Source organism: Dermacentor silvarum, chromosome 3 (assembly GCF_013339745.2).
Source record: "Dermacentor silvarum isolate Dsil-2018 chromosome 3, BIME_Dsil_1.4, whole genome shotgun sequence".
Taxonomy (NCBI): domain Eukaryota; kingdom Metazoa; phylum Arthropoda; class Arachnida; order Ixodida; family Ixodidae; genus Dermacentor; species Dermacentor silvarum.
In genome coordinates, this window is record NC_051156.1 from 93,639,110 (window position 1) to 93,658,790 (window position 19,681).

The following is a 19,681-nucleotide window of genomic DNA, read 5'->3' on the forward strand; positions in this document are numbered from 1 at the left end:
ACGCGTGAGAGAACGCAAGATGTCCCTTCTGCAGTCGCCATCGAATCGACCGAATGATGATATCGTCATATCATGACGAAAACACTTCATTTGCACTGGCAGCGCTCGGAGCGCGCCACTCTCTGCGCCTTGCTTGTTGACGCTCCGAGGCGCGAAAAACATGCTCCTCGTCACTTTTTCTAACATCGAGTTTTGTGATAAGGTTAGAAAGCAGCGATGTCTTTTGCGCTCCCCTTCCTAAAACTTATGCATGATGCAATTGTTTGTGGTACTCGGTCCAAATATCATGCGCCCAGACACATGCGTGAAATCACCGAATATCGAACTGCTGGAGAGAAGAGCCACAGAGAAGAACGGGGAATAATCGTAGGTTTTATTTTCTGTTTCCGAGAGAAAAAAAACTGTGACGGAGATGCATGGTGAGTGACCGCTTTCAATACTTGGTGAGATTCCCATCTGCGGCAATCACTTGCGCCACACGGAGTGGCACCGATTTGTACAGTGCGGCCATGAGCTCTGGGCGTGCACGAAGCACATCCCACTCCTCACGCACTGCAGTCCACAGGGTGTCTTTTGTCACACTTCCGAGGTTCCGCGACGCAAGTCGGCGTTTGATGAGACCCCAGATATTTTCTATGGAATTAAGGTCCGCTCCGCCAGGTGGCCACTCCAGCGTGCGAACTGCATAGTCATCAAGCAAGGATTTCACACTGCGAGCAGTATGGATAGGGCTCCTGTCTTGCTGAAACAGGCAGAATCCATCCTTGAAGGGGCCATCCAGAAGATATAGAAGCAATTTCCGCTCAATGAGTGAACAGTAGGCCGAAGCCGTGAACTTGCCGTCGATGAGGATCAGTGGACCGAGTCTTCTCTGCTCATGGCGGCCCACACACTCACGGCGCATCGTCCGCTGGCAAAGATCCTCTGCGTAAACAACGCTGAAAACCTGATGAGGGAAGAAAATGACAAAAAGAACAAAAACAGCTTTATTAAACGAACATGGCATGGTGGTCAATTTTTGCTTAGGCGATGCTGTTTAACTTGCAGCTATAACAATGTTTGAGTGAGGCGAGGTCACCACGGACGGCGTGAAAAGTTCAAAATCTAGGTAGCGTGCCTTCGATTCATTTTGTAAGAAACCTCTCGAAAACAACTGCTAATCCTGAATAATAACGGGGCACTATATACCAAAACAACATGCACACAGAGGCTTGAGTGCTGAAGTTTTGACGAGAGGCGCTCACGAAGAAACGTCGCACAAAAGTAAAGGAGGTGCAGGTAATCGTAATTCTATGAACCAATTACAATAATTAAGTTCTGGGGTTTTACGTACTAAAACGACAATGTTGTTATCAGTCACGCGGTAGTGGGCGACTCGGGATAAAGTTTTACCGCCTGGGGTTCTTCAACGTGCAACTAAATCTAAGTACGAGTTCTATAGCAAAAACTGCAATAGTAATGGCACTGTATAAAATGGAAACAAACTGCAAATTTTCTTACCTGCAGTTTATTGGGCGCCAAACTCGCCGTTTTCGGTCCCAGCGGCTTGAGAACGTAGATTCATCGCTGAACACGACTTCTTCCCATTCAGCTGGCGTCCATGTTTGCACAGCCCGCGCAAACTGTAGTCGCAGGGTCCTTTTCCTATCGGTGAGGTGGGGCTTCTGGGCCGCGACGCAGTTCATAAGCCCTGCTTCGACCAATCTTCTGCGGATGGTCCAAACGGAGATGTTCAGCTGCAGGGCGTCTCTTATGCATTTTGCTGATATAAATGGGTCAGCTACTACAGTTGCAATAATTATTCTGTCGACCTCATCTTCCGTACACCTAGGCCTTCCGCTGCGCTGTCTATCTACGATTCGGCTTTCTTTGCGATAGGCTTGGATGACAAGGATCACCGCATATCTTGACCTTTCAAGGAGCCGGCAGATGGCCCGTTGCGAAAAGCCTTGGATGCTTAAATCATCTATGCGCCTCCTCTCATCGAGTGGAATCCGTGGCGACATTCTTGAAGAAGACAAAACGGCGTCTTTAAGCACTCATTCTTATACTCTTTCGACAAACGAGATTGTCCAATAGCTATATGTAGCCTGTGCAGATGATAAACTCTGTCATGGTCACATCTATTCCGAGCTATCGCTTTTCATTACTGCACACAAAAGACTACGAAGCCAAACATAACATTGCAAACCGAATGCTACTGCGGCTGCGTCGAAGGCACGCGGGCAAGTACCGAGTGTCCGATCTGACGGCTTGACTTCAATGCAATGCGTAGTTTATTGGGAAGAATAAAGATCACCATCCCGCTCAGCTACGGGGCTGTAAAACGCCAGACATGCTTTGTTCCGCAACACGGAATGTCGCAATGTATTGAGTCTAACTAAGGAGTTTTTAAAATTTGTTTTGTTTTTGCATGGCACTTCGAATTGAATTGTGTTCACATGGAATTTGGTACACTGTGTTACAGAACAAGGCAAGCGAAAAACACAATGATGCTTGTAAACCTCTCTTAATGGTTCAATGGAACAGGTCTCAACGATTCAATGCGGTAAATTAAGCCGCTCCGTGTGACGCAAGTCATTGCCACCGATGGACATCTGACCATTTATTGAAAGCGCTAAACCACCTTGCATCTCCATCATCCACTTTTTTCAGAGCACAGCTCTTAAGCCCAGCCCACATGGAGCGATTTTCTTGCGAAAATCTGGCGAACGGCCGCGCGCGGCATCCACCTGGCGGCCGGCGGCTTTTCGCCCGGCGGCCGGCGGCTGTTCGCCGACGATCAAGGTGGGCTAAATATTTTCGCCGGCGATCCGCCGCTCGCCGGAAGCGGCGAGTGGCGCGGACCAATCAGGGCGCGGTCGCGTCCGACTTCCGGCCGCCACATTTGACTTGGCTAGCCAGCCAAAGAACATGGCGACGAAAGCTGTGCGAATCGCGTACAACGATCGGCTGATCATAGCCGTCCAGGCGCGACCAATATTATGGGATTGCTGCCACCCAGAGTACAAGAACTCACGGAAAAAGATCGTCGTGTGGCGTTGTCCGGACCGGTTCACAGCGCAGCTGGGCGTTTTCTGCGACTACTGAAAGGATGTGTCCGCGACCTTCTTGAGCAATTACTTCGAGTGCAAACTGGGAACGGATGTTTGCAGAACGCACAATTACCGCAGCACCTCTCATAAAACCGCGGATATCGCGGCTACGGTACAGTACACTGTAGCTACGGCATCTGTGGCTACGGTACCGCGGCGGCTGAACACGATTGCCACTGCACAGCGTGGCCAGCCCCAGCGATTATTCCGCGTCCTGCAGTCCATGTTTTGATAAAAAGTGACAGAAATTGTCAAATGGACATTAAACCTAGATAATAAGTCGTTTTATTTACCGCGATTACATAAAAAATGGTTTAATTGCAGATACAAAACTATTTTTTCACTGCATTTTACTGGGAACGAAATCACGCTGTTCTAGCAACACTGAAATCGTGGCGGCGACGGCCGCCTGTTTTTCGCCGCATGTGGGTGCAGCACGGCGGCGGCACGCTGGCGATCAGCCGCGCTGGTGCGGGCCGCGCGAAGTTCGCCGTGAAAGTTCGCTCCATGTGGGCCGGGCTTTAGGCGCCCGTTGCTGCTACCAGCGTTGGCGTCGGCGTTTTCCGGCGGCGTAACCGAGCGAACTATGAAAGAGCGAACGCGGTACACTGCGGGGTAATGAAAAACGCGAGGAGGAAAGCGCAGGAGGCTACGGTGAAGTAGGTATGGGCAGAGTAGCGCACGTCGTCTGGGAGGTCACTCGGTGACAGTAGGTCTGAATCGCACCCACGCGTCACCCACGCGCTGGCCCTCGCGATCTCCAAATTATTCGAGGCAGTCGCGCCACACTTCGATTGTTTGCAATGCGCCACATGAGGCTGATTGTCCGGGACATCCAATATATCGCAAAATGAAAACACGTATAGAGGTGCGCTCAAATTTCGCATTAGGGATTATCGTAATCGCCGGTGATTTTTTTTTCGTTTACTGGTTCTGAGAACAAATCTGCGATGATTCCCTGTTCTTCTCCATGGCTCTTCTCTCCAGCTGCTCGATATTCGGTAATTTCACGCATGTGTCTGGGCAGATGATATTTGGACCGAGTACCACACACAATTGCATCATGTTTAAGTTTTAGGAAGTGGAGCGCAAAAGACATCGCTGCTTTCTAACCTTATCACAAAACTCGATGTTAGAAAAAGTGACGCGAAGCATGTTTTTCGCGCCGCGGTGTGTCAACAAGCAAGGCGCAGAGAGTGGCGCGCTCCGAGCGCTGCCAGTGCAAATGAAGTGTTTTCGTCACAATATAACGATATCATCACTCGGCCGATTCGACGGCGACTGCAGAAGTGACACCTTGCGTTCTCTCACGCGTTCCGGTGCGCGCGCGGGTGAAGCGAGCGAACGAGCAGGCTGACAGATAAGAAAGGACGCGCGTGCGCAGTACGCGCTCTCGAACTTCAGCGCGCAGCCGTCAGAAGGCGCAGCCATGCAGTTTGGTCGCCGCTCCCGTGGTCTCTAATATTTTGCACTCGACTGTACGTGTGTACATGTGTACTGCACACATGTACAATATATATATATATATATATATATATATATATATATATATTGAGAAGAGGGTTATTGGCGGTGTCCGTCAAGGACGCTACGAGTTCCAAGAACGGCGAGGCAGCGTGCAGCACCGTCTCCAAAAACACCAGCGACCAACAGCGCGAGCAGAGCGGGGCAAGCGTTGGGGATGCCGCTGGACGGAGGCGCGTCTTCTTCTTCACAATCGCCCCCGCAGAAAAAGAGCCATCCTGGAGACCTAAGTTGTTGGCAGAAGGTCATGGTAGGGCTTGAGACGCGCCACGTGGACGAGGTCACGTCCACGCCGGCGCATGTCGTCAGATGGAGAAGGTGGCTCGATGAGAAAATTCACCGGGGATGTTCGCTCCAAGACGCGGTAAGGCCCTTCGTACTTTGGAACGAGTTTTGAAGAAAGGCCCGGAGTATGGCAAGGAACAGCCAGCCATACAAGAGACCCTGGGGCATACGTGGGACTGGGCAGTGAGTCGGCGCGTCCTTCCTTCTGGCGCTGTTGTTCTTGCGACGTAAAGATGCGCGCGAGCTGGCGGCACTCCTCGGCTTGTCGGGCAGCTTCGTACACAGGTGGGCACTCGGAAGCGTCAGGACGGTATGAAAGGAGTGTGTCGATGGTATGCAATGGCTCCCGTCCATATAGGAGGAAGAAAGGTGAAAATCCCGTTGTAGCTTGTATCGCGGTGTTGTATGCGAACGTTACAAACGGAAGTACGCGGTCCCAGTTACCATGATCAGATGCCACATACATCGCGAGCATATCACCGAAAGTGCGGTTAAACCGTTCCGTGAGCCCGTTAGCTTGCAGATGGTAAGCCGTGCTCGTGCGACGAATAATGTGGCACTCCGAAAGCAGAGCTTCGACGACCTCGGAGAGGAAGGCGCGACCTCTTTCACTGAGAAGTTCTCGAGGTGCGCCATGTCGAAGGACGAAGCGATGCAGGACGAAAGACGCTATATCCCGCGCTGTAGCATTCGGTAGAGCAGCAGTTTCGGCGTAGCGTGTCAAATGGTCCACAGCAACTATGATCCACCGATTGCCATCCGGTGTCATGGGAAGCGGGCCGTAGAGGTCAATGCATACGCGATCGAAGGGTTTGGCAGGGCACGGAAGCGGCTGCAAGGCGCCAGACGCACGTAAAGGTGGTAACTTGCGACGTTGACAGTCAGGGCAGCACTGAACAAACTCTCGTACAAAAGTGTACATTCCCCGCCAGTAGTAGCGATGGCTTATACGTTCTTAAGTCTTAAACACTCCGGCGTGGCCACATTGCGGATCGTCGTGAAAAGAGGCACAGATTTAGGATCTTAAGCTGCGTGGAATGACTAGTAGCCATCTACGGCCTTCGGGAGCGTAGTTGCGTCGGTGAAGCAGCTGATCACGAATGGCGAAATGAACAGCTTGGCGTCGGAGGGATCGTGATACAGGGGTGGTCGATGACCCGGAAAGATAGGCGAAAAGAGAAGCGATCCACGGGTCACGGCGTTGTTCGGTGCCAATGGAGTCTAGGTCAAGAGATGACAGGGGGTGAGCGCAAGTGGTTCCGCAGGCCGAGTCGGGAGGTAGAGGTGAACGGGACAGGGCATCTGCGTCAGTGTGCTTGCGTCCACAGGAGTAGACGACGCGAATATCGTACTCCTGGATTCGGAGTGCCCAGCGTGCTAAGCGGCCAGATGGATCTTTCAACGTGGCGAGCCAACAAAGTGCGTGGTGATCCGTTACCAGATCAAATGGGCGGCCGTATAAGTATGGGCGGAACTTGCCAAGCGCCCATACCAGAGCCAAGCACTCTTTTTCAGTTACGCTGTAATTGGCCTCTGCTTTTGTCAGCGTACGACTCGCATAGGCGACCACGTATTCGGAGTAGCCGGGCTTGCGTTGCGCGAGGACGACGCCAAGACCGACCCCGCTGGCGTCTGTATACACCTCAGTTGCAGCTGTCGGGTCGAAATGGCGAAGAATAGGTGGAGAGGTAAGAAGACGCCGCAGTGTAGCAAACGCGGCGTCGCACGCAGGAGACCAGGAGGAGAGGTCCGCGCCACCGCGTAGGAGCTGGGTCAAGGCCGACATGATCGATGCGAAATTGCGGACAAAGCACCGGAAATATGAGCACAGGCCGACAAAACTGCGTATAGTTCTTTGACGTTTGTAGGCTTCGGGAACTGAGCGACTGCACGAAGTTTCGAGGGGTCCGGTAGAACGCCTTGCTTGGACACGGTGAGGCCTAAGATGGTCAGCTCCCGCGCGGCGAAGCGGCACTTCTTCAGTTGCAGGCCAGCGTTGGTGAGACACGTCAAAACATGTCGAAGGCGAAGTAGGTGGGTCGGAAAGTCGGGCGAGAAAACCACGACATCGTCGAGGTAACAAAGACACATAGACCACTTGATGCCACGCAGCGTAATGTCCATGAGTCGTTCAAACGTGGCAAGCGTGTTGCAATGTCCAAAGGGAATCACGTCCAAAGGGAATCAAAGAATTCTGCGCCCTTAAGGCTGTCAAGGGCGTCGTCGATGCGCGGCAAAGGATAGACGTCCTTGCGCGTGACCTTATTCAATCGACAGTAGTCAACGCAAAAGCAGATAGACCCGTCCTTCTTGCGAACGAGAACGACAGGAGAAGCCCAGGGACGGTGAGATGGCTGGATAACGCCACGGCGTAGCATGTCGTCGACTTGGTCGTTGATGACACGACGCTCGTCGGCGGAAACGCGGTACGGTCGTTGACGCAACGGCTGGTGCAAGCCGGTGTCAATGTAGTGCTGCACTTCCGACGTTCGGCCCGATTGCGGCTGAGACACATCGAAGGAATCTCTGAATTGGTGTAGAAGGGTTCGGCAGGGGTTAGTGTAGTGGCGATGGAACTGGAAAACATGTCACTCGACGACTAATCATGCGTTGAAAGGGCGAGGAGTTCGTGCGAGTCAAGATGGAAAGAGCCGTCTGGCACGGCAACAAAGAGTCAAGCTGTTCCACGCGGCCGAGACATTCGCCGACAAGCAACGTAACCGATGCAGAAAGCGGATTCGTACACAAAAATATTGCTGATGCCGGCGCCGATGTCAAGCGTTGCAAAAGGCAGTGGAACGGCTTTGCGACTCATAAAGATGTCAGATGGCGTAAAGAAGACCGTCGCATCGGTGACGGCATCGCAGACGACTGGGACAAGGGCAAAAGAGCCAGGTGGAATGTCGGTGTCCTCACGCACGACCAGTTTAGGCGGCTGATCAAGAGCGTCGTGGGATGGTGCGTCACACAGCGGCGAAATTTCAACTTCAGCTCGTGCGCAGTCGATGACGGCATTATGACTGGACAAGAAGTCCCACCCCAGGATGACGTCATGTGAGCAGGCAGGAAGAACAATAAACTCGACAATGTACAAAACGCCTTGTAAAAGCACCCGGGCAGTACAGGCTGCGAGAGGTGTCACGTGCTGCGCGCTTGCCGTGTGAAGCGACAGTCCAGACAGCGGCGTGGTCACCTTGCGCAGCGAACGGCAGAGTTTGGCGCCTATAACAGAAACGGCGGCGCCGGTGTCCACAAGTGCAAAAGTAGAAGTACCTTCGACAGATATTGCGACCATGTTAGCAGGAGAAGAGCGAGGACTTGGGCAGTTCGAAGATGGCGCAGTTCTTGTCTCGCGAACTGCGGCGCTTAGTTTTTCTGGTCGGAGGGTGCGGGTCGGCGACGCATTGGGGGGAGCGATCGTCGATGAGGAGATGTGGATCGGCGCGACGGAAAATCAGGGAGGTCAGAAGAAATGTAGCGCTGGGAGGGACCCGGGGCTGATTGGCGCATGGGCTGACCGCCATATTGGATCGGCCGAGCAGCGGCGTCGGGAGTTGGAAGGCGACGGCGGCAATAGCGAGCGACGTGTCCAGGCATGCAGCAGGCGTAACAGCTAGATGGGACGATTGTCAGGCGTCCGCCATGGATCGCTGTCTCTCGGCCCGGCCCAAGAAGCAGTAGGCGCGGCGGGTGGTGCAGACTGTTGCAGGATCGAGAAAGGCGGCTGGGGAGGCCTACGCACTACCTGCGCATAGGTAGGAGGCACGGCAACAGGCTGCACTGCCTGCGCATACGTAAGAGGCGCGGAAACAGGCTGCACTGTCTGCGTATAGGGAAGAGGCGCGGCTACAGGTGGCTGGTGGTGAGCGACGGGAACAGCTTGTGCGACCTCTTCGGCAATGACAGAACGGAGCGTCGAAGGCAGACGACAGGACGGCTCCTGAGTGAAGGGGACTAAGGAAAGTTGACGGGCAACCTCCTCGCGCACGAAGTCCTGAATCTGCTAAAGCAGTGGAGAGTGGTCGGAAACGGCAACCAGACTCGCTAGCGAGTCGGCGGTAGACAGAGGCTGCCGAGTCAAGGTGCGTTGCTTCTTCAGCTCTTCGTAGCTCTGGCATAACATGACTACTTCAGAAACGGTGCGCGGATTCCTGGCCAAAAGCATCTGGAGTGCGCCGTCATCGATGCCTTTGAGGATGCGCTGAACTTTATCAGCTTCGGGCATGGCGGCGTTGACACGTTTACAAAGGTCGACGACGTCTTCAATGTAACTAGTGAAATTTTCACCAGTCTGCTGTGCACGGACTCGCAAGCGCTGTTCAGCGCGTAGTTTGAGCACAGCAGGTCGACCAAACACTTGAGTGAAAGACGTCTTGAAAGTTGACCATGTCGGGATGTCGACTTCGTGGTTATGAAACCAGAGTTGGGCAACGCCAGTAAGATAAAATATGACGTTGGTCAACTTCGCGACGTCGTCCCACTTGTTATGCGCGCTCACCCGTTCATACGACGTAAATCAGTCCTCCACGTCCGTTTCATCTGTACCGCTGAAGACCTTCGGATCACGTTGCCGAGGAACCCCGGTGCAGATGACGGGCTGGGGCGCAGGCGCCGGTGGGTCGGTGTTGTCGGTCATGATGGGCGGAAGCGTTCGGGTTCGAAGTTCCAGGTTTCAAGCGGCGGGGGAAATCCAGCAACCTCCACCAATTGAGAAGAGGTGTATTGGCGGTGTCCGTCAAGGACGCTACGAGTTCCAAGAACGGCGAGGCAGCGTGGAGCACCGTCTCCAAAAACACCAGCGACCAACAGCGCGAGCAGAGCGGGCCGAGCGTTGGCGGTGCCGCTGGACGGAGGCGCGTCTTCTTCACAATATATATTTATATGCATATGCACAGTATATCTACGCCAAGCTCCGGCTTCCGGAGAACGCTTCCGGCCTTTTGCCCGAATGATCCCCCGGTGCTTCGCCCACTCATCATCATTCACTTTGTGGATATGCGGTGTTTTTTATGATTTAGCTCATCGTACGCGCCAATAGACCGCCGGGATCGAACCACGTGCGACAAAACAAGTACGATTCCTCTTCTCGACATTTCTCCTATCTCCCACCCCCATCGTTGTCCTTAATTTAGCCAATGTGACTCCATCTGCTCAAATCGCATTTCCATCTCTGGAACGGCCGCGTCCGCAACGGGTAAACTTACGAGAAATCACCAAACACCGGCGCATATCAGATAAACACGTACATGTATCCTTGCCGTAATTTAAGTTTTATTACTGCGCTTCATTCATACCAGACTGTACAAACCGATACCGCGCTCTCTCGACTGCGAGCAGCACGTGCAACGTAAACAGTACACACACACACACCTGCTCCGACAGTAGGTTAAAAAGAACAGCTGGTCTTCGCCGTACAGGTGCTCCACGCGGTTCTCGTCCTTGATGGCAATCATCGATCCGTGTCTCCAATGTCGCCCGTGGCGCTCTTTGTCGGCGGCCTTCTCCTCCGCCTTGAGCGCCTGCCAGGCGAGTCCCATGGCGAAGACGTCCCGCACGTTCGCCACGAATTCGTCGCTGCAGTTGAGGTGGTGGGCCCGCCGAAACATGTCCGTAATGTCGGACGAGGGCGTAACGACGTCGGTGTTGAAGTCCGCCGCCTGCGTTGACCGGTACACGCCAGCGGTTTATGCAATGTTTTTACCCAATCTATGTGCGATGCACCTTATCGCAGTATAGTGTGTGTGTGTGTGTGTGTGTGTGTGTGTGTGGTGTGTGTGGGTGTGTGTGTGGTGTGTGTGTGTGTGTGTGTGTGTGTGTGTGTGTGTGTGTGTGTGTGTGTGTGTGTGTGTGTTTGTGGTGGTGTGTGTGTGTGTGTGTGTGGTGTGTGTGTGTGTGTGTGTGTGTGTGTGTGTGTGTGTGTGTGTGTGGTGTGTGTGTGTGTGTGTGTGTGTGTGTGTGTGTGTGTGGTGTGTGTGTGTGTGTGTGTGTGTGTGTGTGTGTGTGTGTGTGTGTGTGGTGTGTGTGTGTGTGTGTGTGTGTTGTGTGTTGTGTGTGTGTGTGTGTGTTGTGTGTGGTGTGTTGTGTGTGTGTGTGTGTGTGTGTGTGTGTGTGTGCGTGCGCGGCGTGTGGCGTTAGTGCGCGTGTGTGCGTGTGCGCGTGGTGCAGTGTGCGCGTGGTGGTGTGTGGTGTGTGTGTGTGTGTGTGTGTGGTGTGGTGCGCGCCAGGTGTCCAATCTTGCGAGGCATGTGACATGGTTCATAACCTAGTTCTTGGTTGCGCAGAATCTTACTAGATAGGACAACGTGTCCGTGTGGGGATAGAGATCACGTGCCGCGACATTGCGCTACGGCCACGAGAAGAGGAAGATATAACCACGACAGCATGACAACGGCGACGATGGCTTGACGACACGGGAAATCGGCGAGGCTTACAATATAAATTAAAATATATGTATAAGACAATCCTCGATAGCGCTACATGAGAAATAGCTTTCGTAGATTTTGGAGCGGAATGACCACCACACTTTCGTATCTTGGTTCAGTGTGTGATAGAGCCTCGTTTTGACGTTTATGTTTTTTTTTTCTGGTTGTGTTATCGCTGTAATTTTTTCTCCGCAAGCATGCGCAAGTCTTACTATACATTTGCTTTTTTTATGAAATAAAGCTCCAGTTGTCAGTAAGCGATCGGGGTGTGTTCTTCCTTTGGTCTTGGTCTTTTCTAGCGCTAAATTTTCAACATGCATTAAAGGAAGTCGGGACATTTGACTTTCCCGACTGGGTCAAATCGGGACACGGGAAGTCTGGGCTGTCCCGCTAAATTCGGGACGGCTGGGAATCCTAGGGAATACGCCGGTATGCCCTATTGTCTCAAAGGGGCACCTGACACGACCAACGGCTGGGTATTGTCCTCTTTCATTTGTGCCATCTGCAGTCTTAAGCTGCTAGCTCTGATCAGTCAGGCAAAAGCTAATTGGGAAGACAAGGCTGTCGTAATTTTCATACTGCTCTTTCTTTGGGCCTCATTCCTTTTAAAAAAGTTGAGAAGTGGTTCAACCTCTAGTTGACGTCGATCAAAGGCTATGTCTTCCAGAGCGAGTTGGGCTCAGAATGTGGCGGAGTCACTGCGCACGGCACTCTATCGCGTCACCCATCACGTGAGAGGAGTAGGAGGAGCCGTCGGACTGATGAAATGTTTGTTCACTGCCAAATCGAGTAAACCCTCCAACAGGCCACGGAGGCCGTCGAACGCTACGCGGCAGAGAAGGGGCTCAGTTGCTCCTCTCAAAAGTCCGAACTCCTGCTGGTGTACCCTACGACCAGGAAACAATACGGAGGAACACCGAACATTAACATCAAAGTGAACACCTATCGTAGACCAAATTAAAGTCCTAGGACTCTGGTTGCATGCGGAAGGCAGAAACCTCGGCACCATCAAGGCGCTAGAGAACAGCGCACAGCAAACACTAAGGCTAATAAAACGGATTGCCAATAGACACTACGACATGATGGAGGTCAGCCTAATTCAAACAGGCAATTGGCGTCCCAGTCACAACACCCAACGACAAACTCTTAGAGTTGGGGCTACACAACACGCTTGACGAACTAATCGAGGCGCACACTACCGCCCAATACGAAATACTCACACAAACCCCAACGGGTTGACACATTCTACAGAAACTCAAAATTGGATATGAAGCGCAACACGGCACCAAACTAAGCATTCCACTACAGACAAGGAGGGAACTTAAAATTCCTCCATTGCCCAAGAACATGCACCCGGAGCACCACAGGGAGCGACGAGAGGCAAGGGCACGCCACATTGAGCGCAAATACCATGACGTAGAGGGCGTGGCCTACGTAGACGCCGCGGAATACAGATAACGCAAAGGGATGTCCGTAGTAGCGGTAAACACGGACGGAGAACCCTTCGCGAGCGGCACCGTGAGAACGGACGACGCCGAAGTTGCGAAGGAAGCCGCCATAGCATCAGCGGTGACCTCCACGAAAGCGCAAGTTTTCATAAGCGACTCAAAAATTACAGTTCACAATTTCGCTAAAGGACGCATCTCGCCAGAGGCGCTCAAAATTCTAAATAGTAACAGCGACCGACATCGCGGGACGATCCAAATTATTTGGGCACCCGCGCACTCCTCTCTCCCCGGCAACGAGGCGGCTCAAAACGTAGCTCGAGGACTTACTCGCCGGGCAAGTGAGCCCGCCCAGCCGGGATCGAGAGGAGACCGCATGGTCAGCTACAAAGAAATAACCGATTACTATCGGCTGGGAAGGGCCCGGTACCCACCAGCTCATCCCACGCTAACCAGGAAACAGGCGGTGGCCTGGCGCCTCCTGCAAACAAACATGTATCCAAACCCGGTGGCCTGCAGCAGATTCTATCCAGGGCAATACAACGATCAATGCAAATTATGTAAAGGTAGGGCGGATCTGCCACATATTCTATGGGCATACTCGAAGGCGGCTCCTTTCGAGGGCCGCAAAATTCAAAACCGGCAGCAGTGGGAGACCCTTCTGCTCAGCTCAGACCAGCAAGACCAGGTCTGGGCCGTCCAGCTAGCCGAGGCAGCCGCTGAGACTCAGGGGATCTCGGCCATCTGCTAGGCGGAGAGAGGCTGCGATACGCTCTCGTGAATTGCTGGCACCATTAAAGTTGAATCTTTCTCTCTCACTGCTCAACCTTCGGGACCGGCCCACATTTTTAGATTTCGCAATCTCAGGGAGAGACCTACGAAAGAGGCTAGAAATACTCATACCCGACACGGAAAAGTGGTAGTAACTCGCTAAGAAAGACACTCTGTAAACTTTTAGGACGCCTGCGTAACCAGGGATTGGTGCAGCTCATTGGTCCCTTTTATGGCATGTGCTCTATCTAAATCGACTCTCTGCAGACAGAGAAGCAGTGTTCGGTTCACCTTGCGTTTCAGCGCAAGCGCCGCAACAAAGGCTCATTAAAACTACTGCATGCAACCAATGGAAACTCTCTGACCCTTCTTGAGTAAATTACAAATTTTTGGTTAATACTCAAAAAATAAATAGCAGCTAAACATAAGCCTGTGACGACAAGGGATGGCGAAGATCAGTTCTTGCACTCTTAAAGGGCAACTCCGGCGATTTTTTGACCATGTCGAGCTAATAAAATATTTAGGTTCCCGAGACCTTCCTGTGACGCACCTGATAGGAGAATTGTTCCGCAAATTCGGAAATAATTTTAAAAAGCAAAAAAGCGCGAAAACGAAACCGAAACCTGAGCAAGCAGCCGAGCGAACCTCTGCGTGTGACGTCACGAATGTATCCCCGGCGGGGAAGGCGCGCAACGCATGCCGGTCTCGCCCGCGGGGTGAACGAAACCGGCGAAGAGCAGACGCTCAGCTTATTCGTGACCGCGCCGGACCTTCGGGTGACATTGCATGTAAGCTGCGCCACCTCTTCGGATCTGTCAAACAGTGACAGTTCTGATTCAGAAGAATTCAATAGCCACGAATCGCCGTCCTCCACCACTAGAGCCAGCACCCATGCGCAACATATCGTGCTGCGACATGAAGACCAAGGGTAGCCCTAACCACTGATATACGTGCTGCTTGGTATTTTAGGTGTTTTACCCCTCTCATGGAACCGCTTCGCATGCTCACTGTAAGATGTGGAGCACGACTTTCCGCATTTGTATCCCACAAGAACGCCGCTGACAGTCCAAAGCACCGACCTGTGCATTTGTTTACATCGGCAGGTACAGCGACCACTCGTACGTCGTTCGCTTGACATAGCCGCTCATCGGTGACATCAATTAATGTCAGAACATATCAAAACACGTAGATTTTGTGCATGTAAGCACCGTTACATCACTCTGGGTCGCGCTGATACGTGCGACCACAACCTTCGGAAACAGCGAGCGGGAGACCGTAGTAGGAAAGCGTTGTGCAGCCTGCTTATCATTCTTCGTATTCTCTTCATGCACACAATTAGTGTTCCGTAAAGTAGACAGATTGGGACATTGCGCGTATGATCGTTCACTTAGAGAATGTATAGTTTTCTCGCGGAAACGCCGATGTCATGAAGTATGACATCATTGGCAGCTGAACGAGACGGTTGTTTACGCATGCTGCAGTGTATTGAAGGGGCCTCCGCTTGCTGCCCATTTGGGATACGAGGCAAACAGTGCACCTCGCAAGCTAAATAATGAGTCAGCATAACAATAGGTAATAATACACCCATGGATTTGCGTAGTCACATTTCATTTATGGAAGCGCCGGCGAGTGCGACTGGCCGCATTCGAGAACAGCAACGTATACGGATGTTGATTGCGCGTCGTGTTGTCGCTTCTAGCTTTTTGCGTGTGCACTGTACGAAATGAGGAATGGTTTATTTCAAATCCGTATGGTCAAAACTGAACTATAGAAGCTGCTTTCCTCATCCTAATAGCTTAATTAGCTTCATATTGTTACCTCGACGACGACGACGACGACAGAAACTTGCGCGTGCTCGTCTGCAAGTTTCTCAAGAAAAACAAAAACAACGCTACGACCTCCGTCACCGTGATGTGCATTTTGCGCCCGGCACCCTCGTGTTGCTTTGGTCACCATCGCGTAAAGTTGGCCTTTGTGAAAAACTGCTCCCCTGTTACACCGGCCCATATCGCGTACTCCGCCAAGTGACCGATGTCACCTACGAAATCGTTCTCGCCAAGCCCACTACGTCCTCCGATGTGACCACCAGTGATATTGTCCACGTCGCCCGACTCAAACCCTACAACTCTCCAAGCGCATTGGATATTTAACAGCACCGTGACGGTGCTTTTGCCGCCGGGGGGGGGGGGGGGGGGGGGTAGTATTACGATATCACCGAAAGATGTTCAAGGGACGAGCCGCCGCGAGAAAGACGATGAAGTGTGTCTGTGCTCTTGGTGCGAGCGAGTGTGGGCCTGGCTGTCTGGCTCCAGTGTAAATAGCCTGTAAATAGCCTCTTTCGTCTGTGTTCTTTCACACGTAACAATATCAGTGGTTCTGGTCCGCCAGCAGCAGACGCACGAACTCGGCCACTGTGATAGGCTTAACCTCGGCTGAACGCGATCGGCATCAGCTCAAACTGGGTTTGCGAATGGCGAGGGCTGAAGTTCGTGCAGCCAACAACGCAACACCGCTTGCCACCCTGCATCACTTGCGCGTCCACAGGGAATGCAACTTCTCGCGACAGCAACATCTCACGCCAAGCGCTAGCTCACGATCGTCGGCTCCTGCACACTCTCGTCGGTGTCGTCTGCATGATCCCGGGATGCTCCGCGTGGACCATTCCTGACGTCATACACAATGTGGCCTATAACTGAGGAGGGGGTAAGGTAGGGTGCTCGAGGCAATAAATTAAATTCATTTGTAAACAATCTGTGGAACTCTCAAGCCTCATTTTTTTAGGACATGGTGGGGGTATTCAGAGGAACAGACCCAGCGAATTTCATCGACATCCGTTGACATCGAAAAATCGCCGGAGTTGCCCTTTAACCTTCACTTGTCCACTCCGAAACTAAGTGAGGGGTAGCTGGTATTAAGCACGACTACCTCGACATGTCGACACTTTAAAGGAACGGCCAGACTAGCGCGCTATAAGCGTTATAATAATGACGTTCAATAATATGCTCATGTGTATGCATGTAGTACAGATGTGTGAATAGCTTCTAATGTGATAAAAAACTTTATGGCTTACGCCATCATAGGAGTACATTGCAAGGGGTAACAGAAGGGAAAGAAATCCGCGCGTAACCGCAAGAGAATCTCCAGAAAACGTGGAAGAAAGTTCTAAACAAGCCTCCCGATCGCGTCGTTCTCTGCATAGAAGCATTTTCCACAGGCCAAAGAGCAGATATATTCTGTAAAGTGAATGTGCTTATTCAGGTGTGCGTGCCGCCACTCTGTAAAGAGGGCGAAAGTTTGTCATTTTTTTGCAAATGCGATTAGTATTCTTGACATTGTCAGACCAGCTTTCTTACCAGCTATCTAGCTATCGAGATAGCTAGATGGCCGGAAAGAAAACTGGTCTGACAATGCCAAGACTGCTATATCGGCATTAGGATGTGGGCCGATCCAGAATCAAAAGGTCCCTGAAACGGTTCGGACAAATTTTGTAGACGCGTAGGGTGCAGCTACAGTAAACCATTCGCACCACAATTTGCATGAAGCGTCTCATAATAGGAGAGCTATGGATGATTACAAGTTACCCTCTTCCATAGCCTTGTTTTTTCTCCTCAACTCGTTCGCGAGCGATCGGGGCAAGCTGCGCCTTCACTAGCTCTACGTCATGATGGGACGTCGTGTTGTCTACTTCCGGTTGTTTTGGAGCCAGCGCGCGAAGTCTCTCCAACGTCTCTGCCAGCCACCTGGCAGTCGATCCCAAGCGAGAGCTATCGAAGTAGCGTGCGTTGCGAGCATTCTGCCGCAAGCATTCTGAGCATTCTGCTCCATGCACAACGCACAACAAAACTTGTGAGATGTACGCGGTGCATGGAGCACGCAAGTGGAGCGAAAAGTCACCTTCCTCTCAAACGCTCTCGTTTCAACAGAAGCCACAATCCTCACTCTTTTCTGGGTGCTTTATTTCGTAATAAAGCGCATTCCTATACGCGGCTGCTATTGGTCGCTGCGGTCGGCTACACCGCGGCCGCCACGGGGTGCCGCCACGAGTCCACTGGCTAAGCGCACTGCGGCTCGCTGAGGCCAACCGCGTTTGGCTTGCTTTTAGCGCATCGTAGGCATCAAAATATGTGGCCGGTCGGGTGGTTATGTGCCAATGTGCATTCGCAGGTACTTCAGGGCGGTGCCGTCAGAAGGCGTGGCGTGTCATACATGCAATGCGTATGTACACCTATGTACATTAGGCATTTCGGCTATTCGCGTAATTGAACAGCCATCGTAGACGAGTCCTACCCGAAATTTCATACACGCGCAGAGAAAATAAAGGTTCTCGTCCAATAGCACTAACCGGTCGCTCGAACATCTGCAGCACGTTTAACACGAAGGCCGCTCCGAGGCCGCCGAAGTTGGCCGTGCGACGGGCGCTGCTTTCAGGGTGATAAAGCAGGCTGTTCAGGGCAGCGTGCGAGACGCGCAGGCGGTTGTTCCACGGCTCGTAGCGGAGCACCTCGAACTGATGCTCCTGCCACAGCCACTGCATGCGTTCGCGCTGTTCGGGGGACAAGTGCCAGAACTTCCTGCTGACCTGCCACCAGTAGTCCATGAGCAGGGGACGCACAGTAGAGTTCGTCGACGGCGCCTCCACCGTGCTGCCTTTAGACTCGGCATTTTCAATGCACATGTTGCAGAAGCCCGCGTACAAGGCCGAAAGCGTAGTATTGGATTCGTCCCCCTCAGGCGGCCACGTGACAACCTGCAGCACAGTAACGAAGAAAGAAAGAAAGAGAGAAAGAAAGAAAGGAAGAAAGAAAGAAAGAAAGAAAGAAAGAAAGAAAGAAAGTAAGAAAGAAAGAAACATGTAACACAGTGAAGCGATATACAGTATAGCGACAAACGTAATTGCGATAAAATTAACAGCACCGAGAATTCGCTTCGCAACACACGCAGCTTCGTGGTGTAATGATCAAGCCCCCAATCGAATGGCCTCAGTGCGGCTGTTGGAAGTGATTATGTTAACTTCCCGTACAGAGCGAAGTGCCGTCGTTCAGACGACCCCGAGTAACAGAACTTGGTCGCAGAAGACCGACGCGGCAAATGCACGCGTTATAGGCAGTGCCCCAAAAATGAGTTTCACGAAAGACTGACACAACAAATTTCTCGGACGACGAGCACGTCGCACGGGAATGCCGCCTCTTCTGGTCACGTGACTTCTTTCACTAAGTGTCAATTGAATTCATGTTACATAAACGATTTGTTTGCTGAACGCGGTTATTCTATTCTACTGCGAATATGGTGCGCGATTTTCTACGACGAAGTCATTTGTATAACGAATAATTTCGGCGGTTCCAAGCGCTTCGTCACAAAGGAGTTCGATTACTCCGAAATAGACGTTTAAGATGGCCGACGAGCGCACATCATGTATAAGAAAGCGTCAGCCTTTGACAACGCCGCAATACTTGACGCGAGGTGAACCATCTTTACCTGTGAAACACGTGTGGACCTGTCTTCTATTCCAATTTTCTCAGCAATAATCACTATATTCGCTTGGCTGTGCGTACCTCGAGGTCCTGCAGAAGTCTGGCGGCACGTCGTTTGCCTTCGTCGCTCATCCACGGCGCCTTAGCGGCGGCGCTTGCAAGGAGACTGATGATGTCCGTGAAGAAATGCGTCACCTCTTGCTGCGCCTTACGGCTGAAGAGCTTGACTGCGCTTTCCGCAGCCATCAGCAGACCAAACCTGTCGGCCATTATTCGATAGCACTCCAGCTTCAAATCGCTCCGAGCGGCCTGCAAGTGGTAAAAGCAGAAAAAATTACACCATCTTCCCGTACCCTGAGTAGTATGCGAAGCAGCCATGGGGTCGACTCATGTTCCCATTAGTTTTCAGATCGGCCTGTCGCCGCTGCCGCTTCGTGGCAGCGGCTCGAGCCTTCTTCTCCGCGGCGCGGTCCACGGCGCTGACACTGGCGTTGACGCTGGCGCTGCCCGTGGCACTCATCGCGGCGTTGCGGGAGGAGAATGAGAGGACGAAGTGAATGAGTGGGCGAAGCACCGGGGGATCATTCGGGCAAAACGCCGGAAGCATTCTCCGGAAGCCGGAAGCTGGCTTCCGGAACCGGAAGTGGAACTGGAAGCGGAACCGGAAG

At 52.3% G+C, this 19,681-nt stretch overlaps 1 protein-coding gene across 1 annotated transcript in view; it reads right to left on the reverse strand.

The window, feature by feature from the left end:
* Nucleotides 1-433: 433 nt before the first annotated feature.
* Nucleotides 434-19,681, reverse strand: part of LOC125944293 (uncharacterized) — a 29,881-nt gene continuing 10,633 nt past the window's right edge. The window contains exons 5-8 of the mRNA XM_049664647.1: nt 19,095-19,322; nt 17,885-18,289; nt 10,271-10,561; nt 434-946 (exon numbers count right to left, since the gene is read on the reverse strand). Coding sequence (XP_049520604.1) covers nt 434-946; nt 10,271-10,561; nt 17,885-18,289; nt 19,095-19,322 — 1,437 coding nt within the window. The remainder of the gene's footprint in view (nt 947-10,270; nt 10,562-17,884; nt 18,290-19,094; nt 19,323-19,681) is intronic.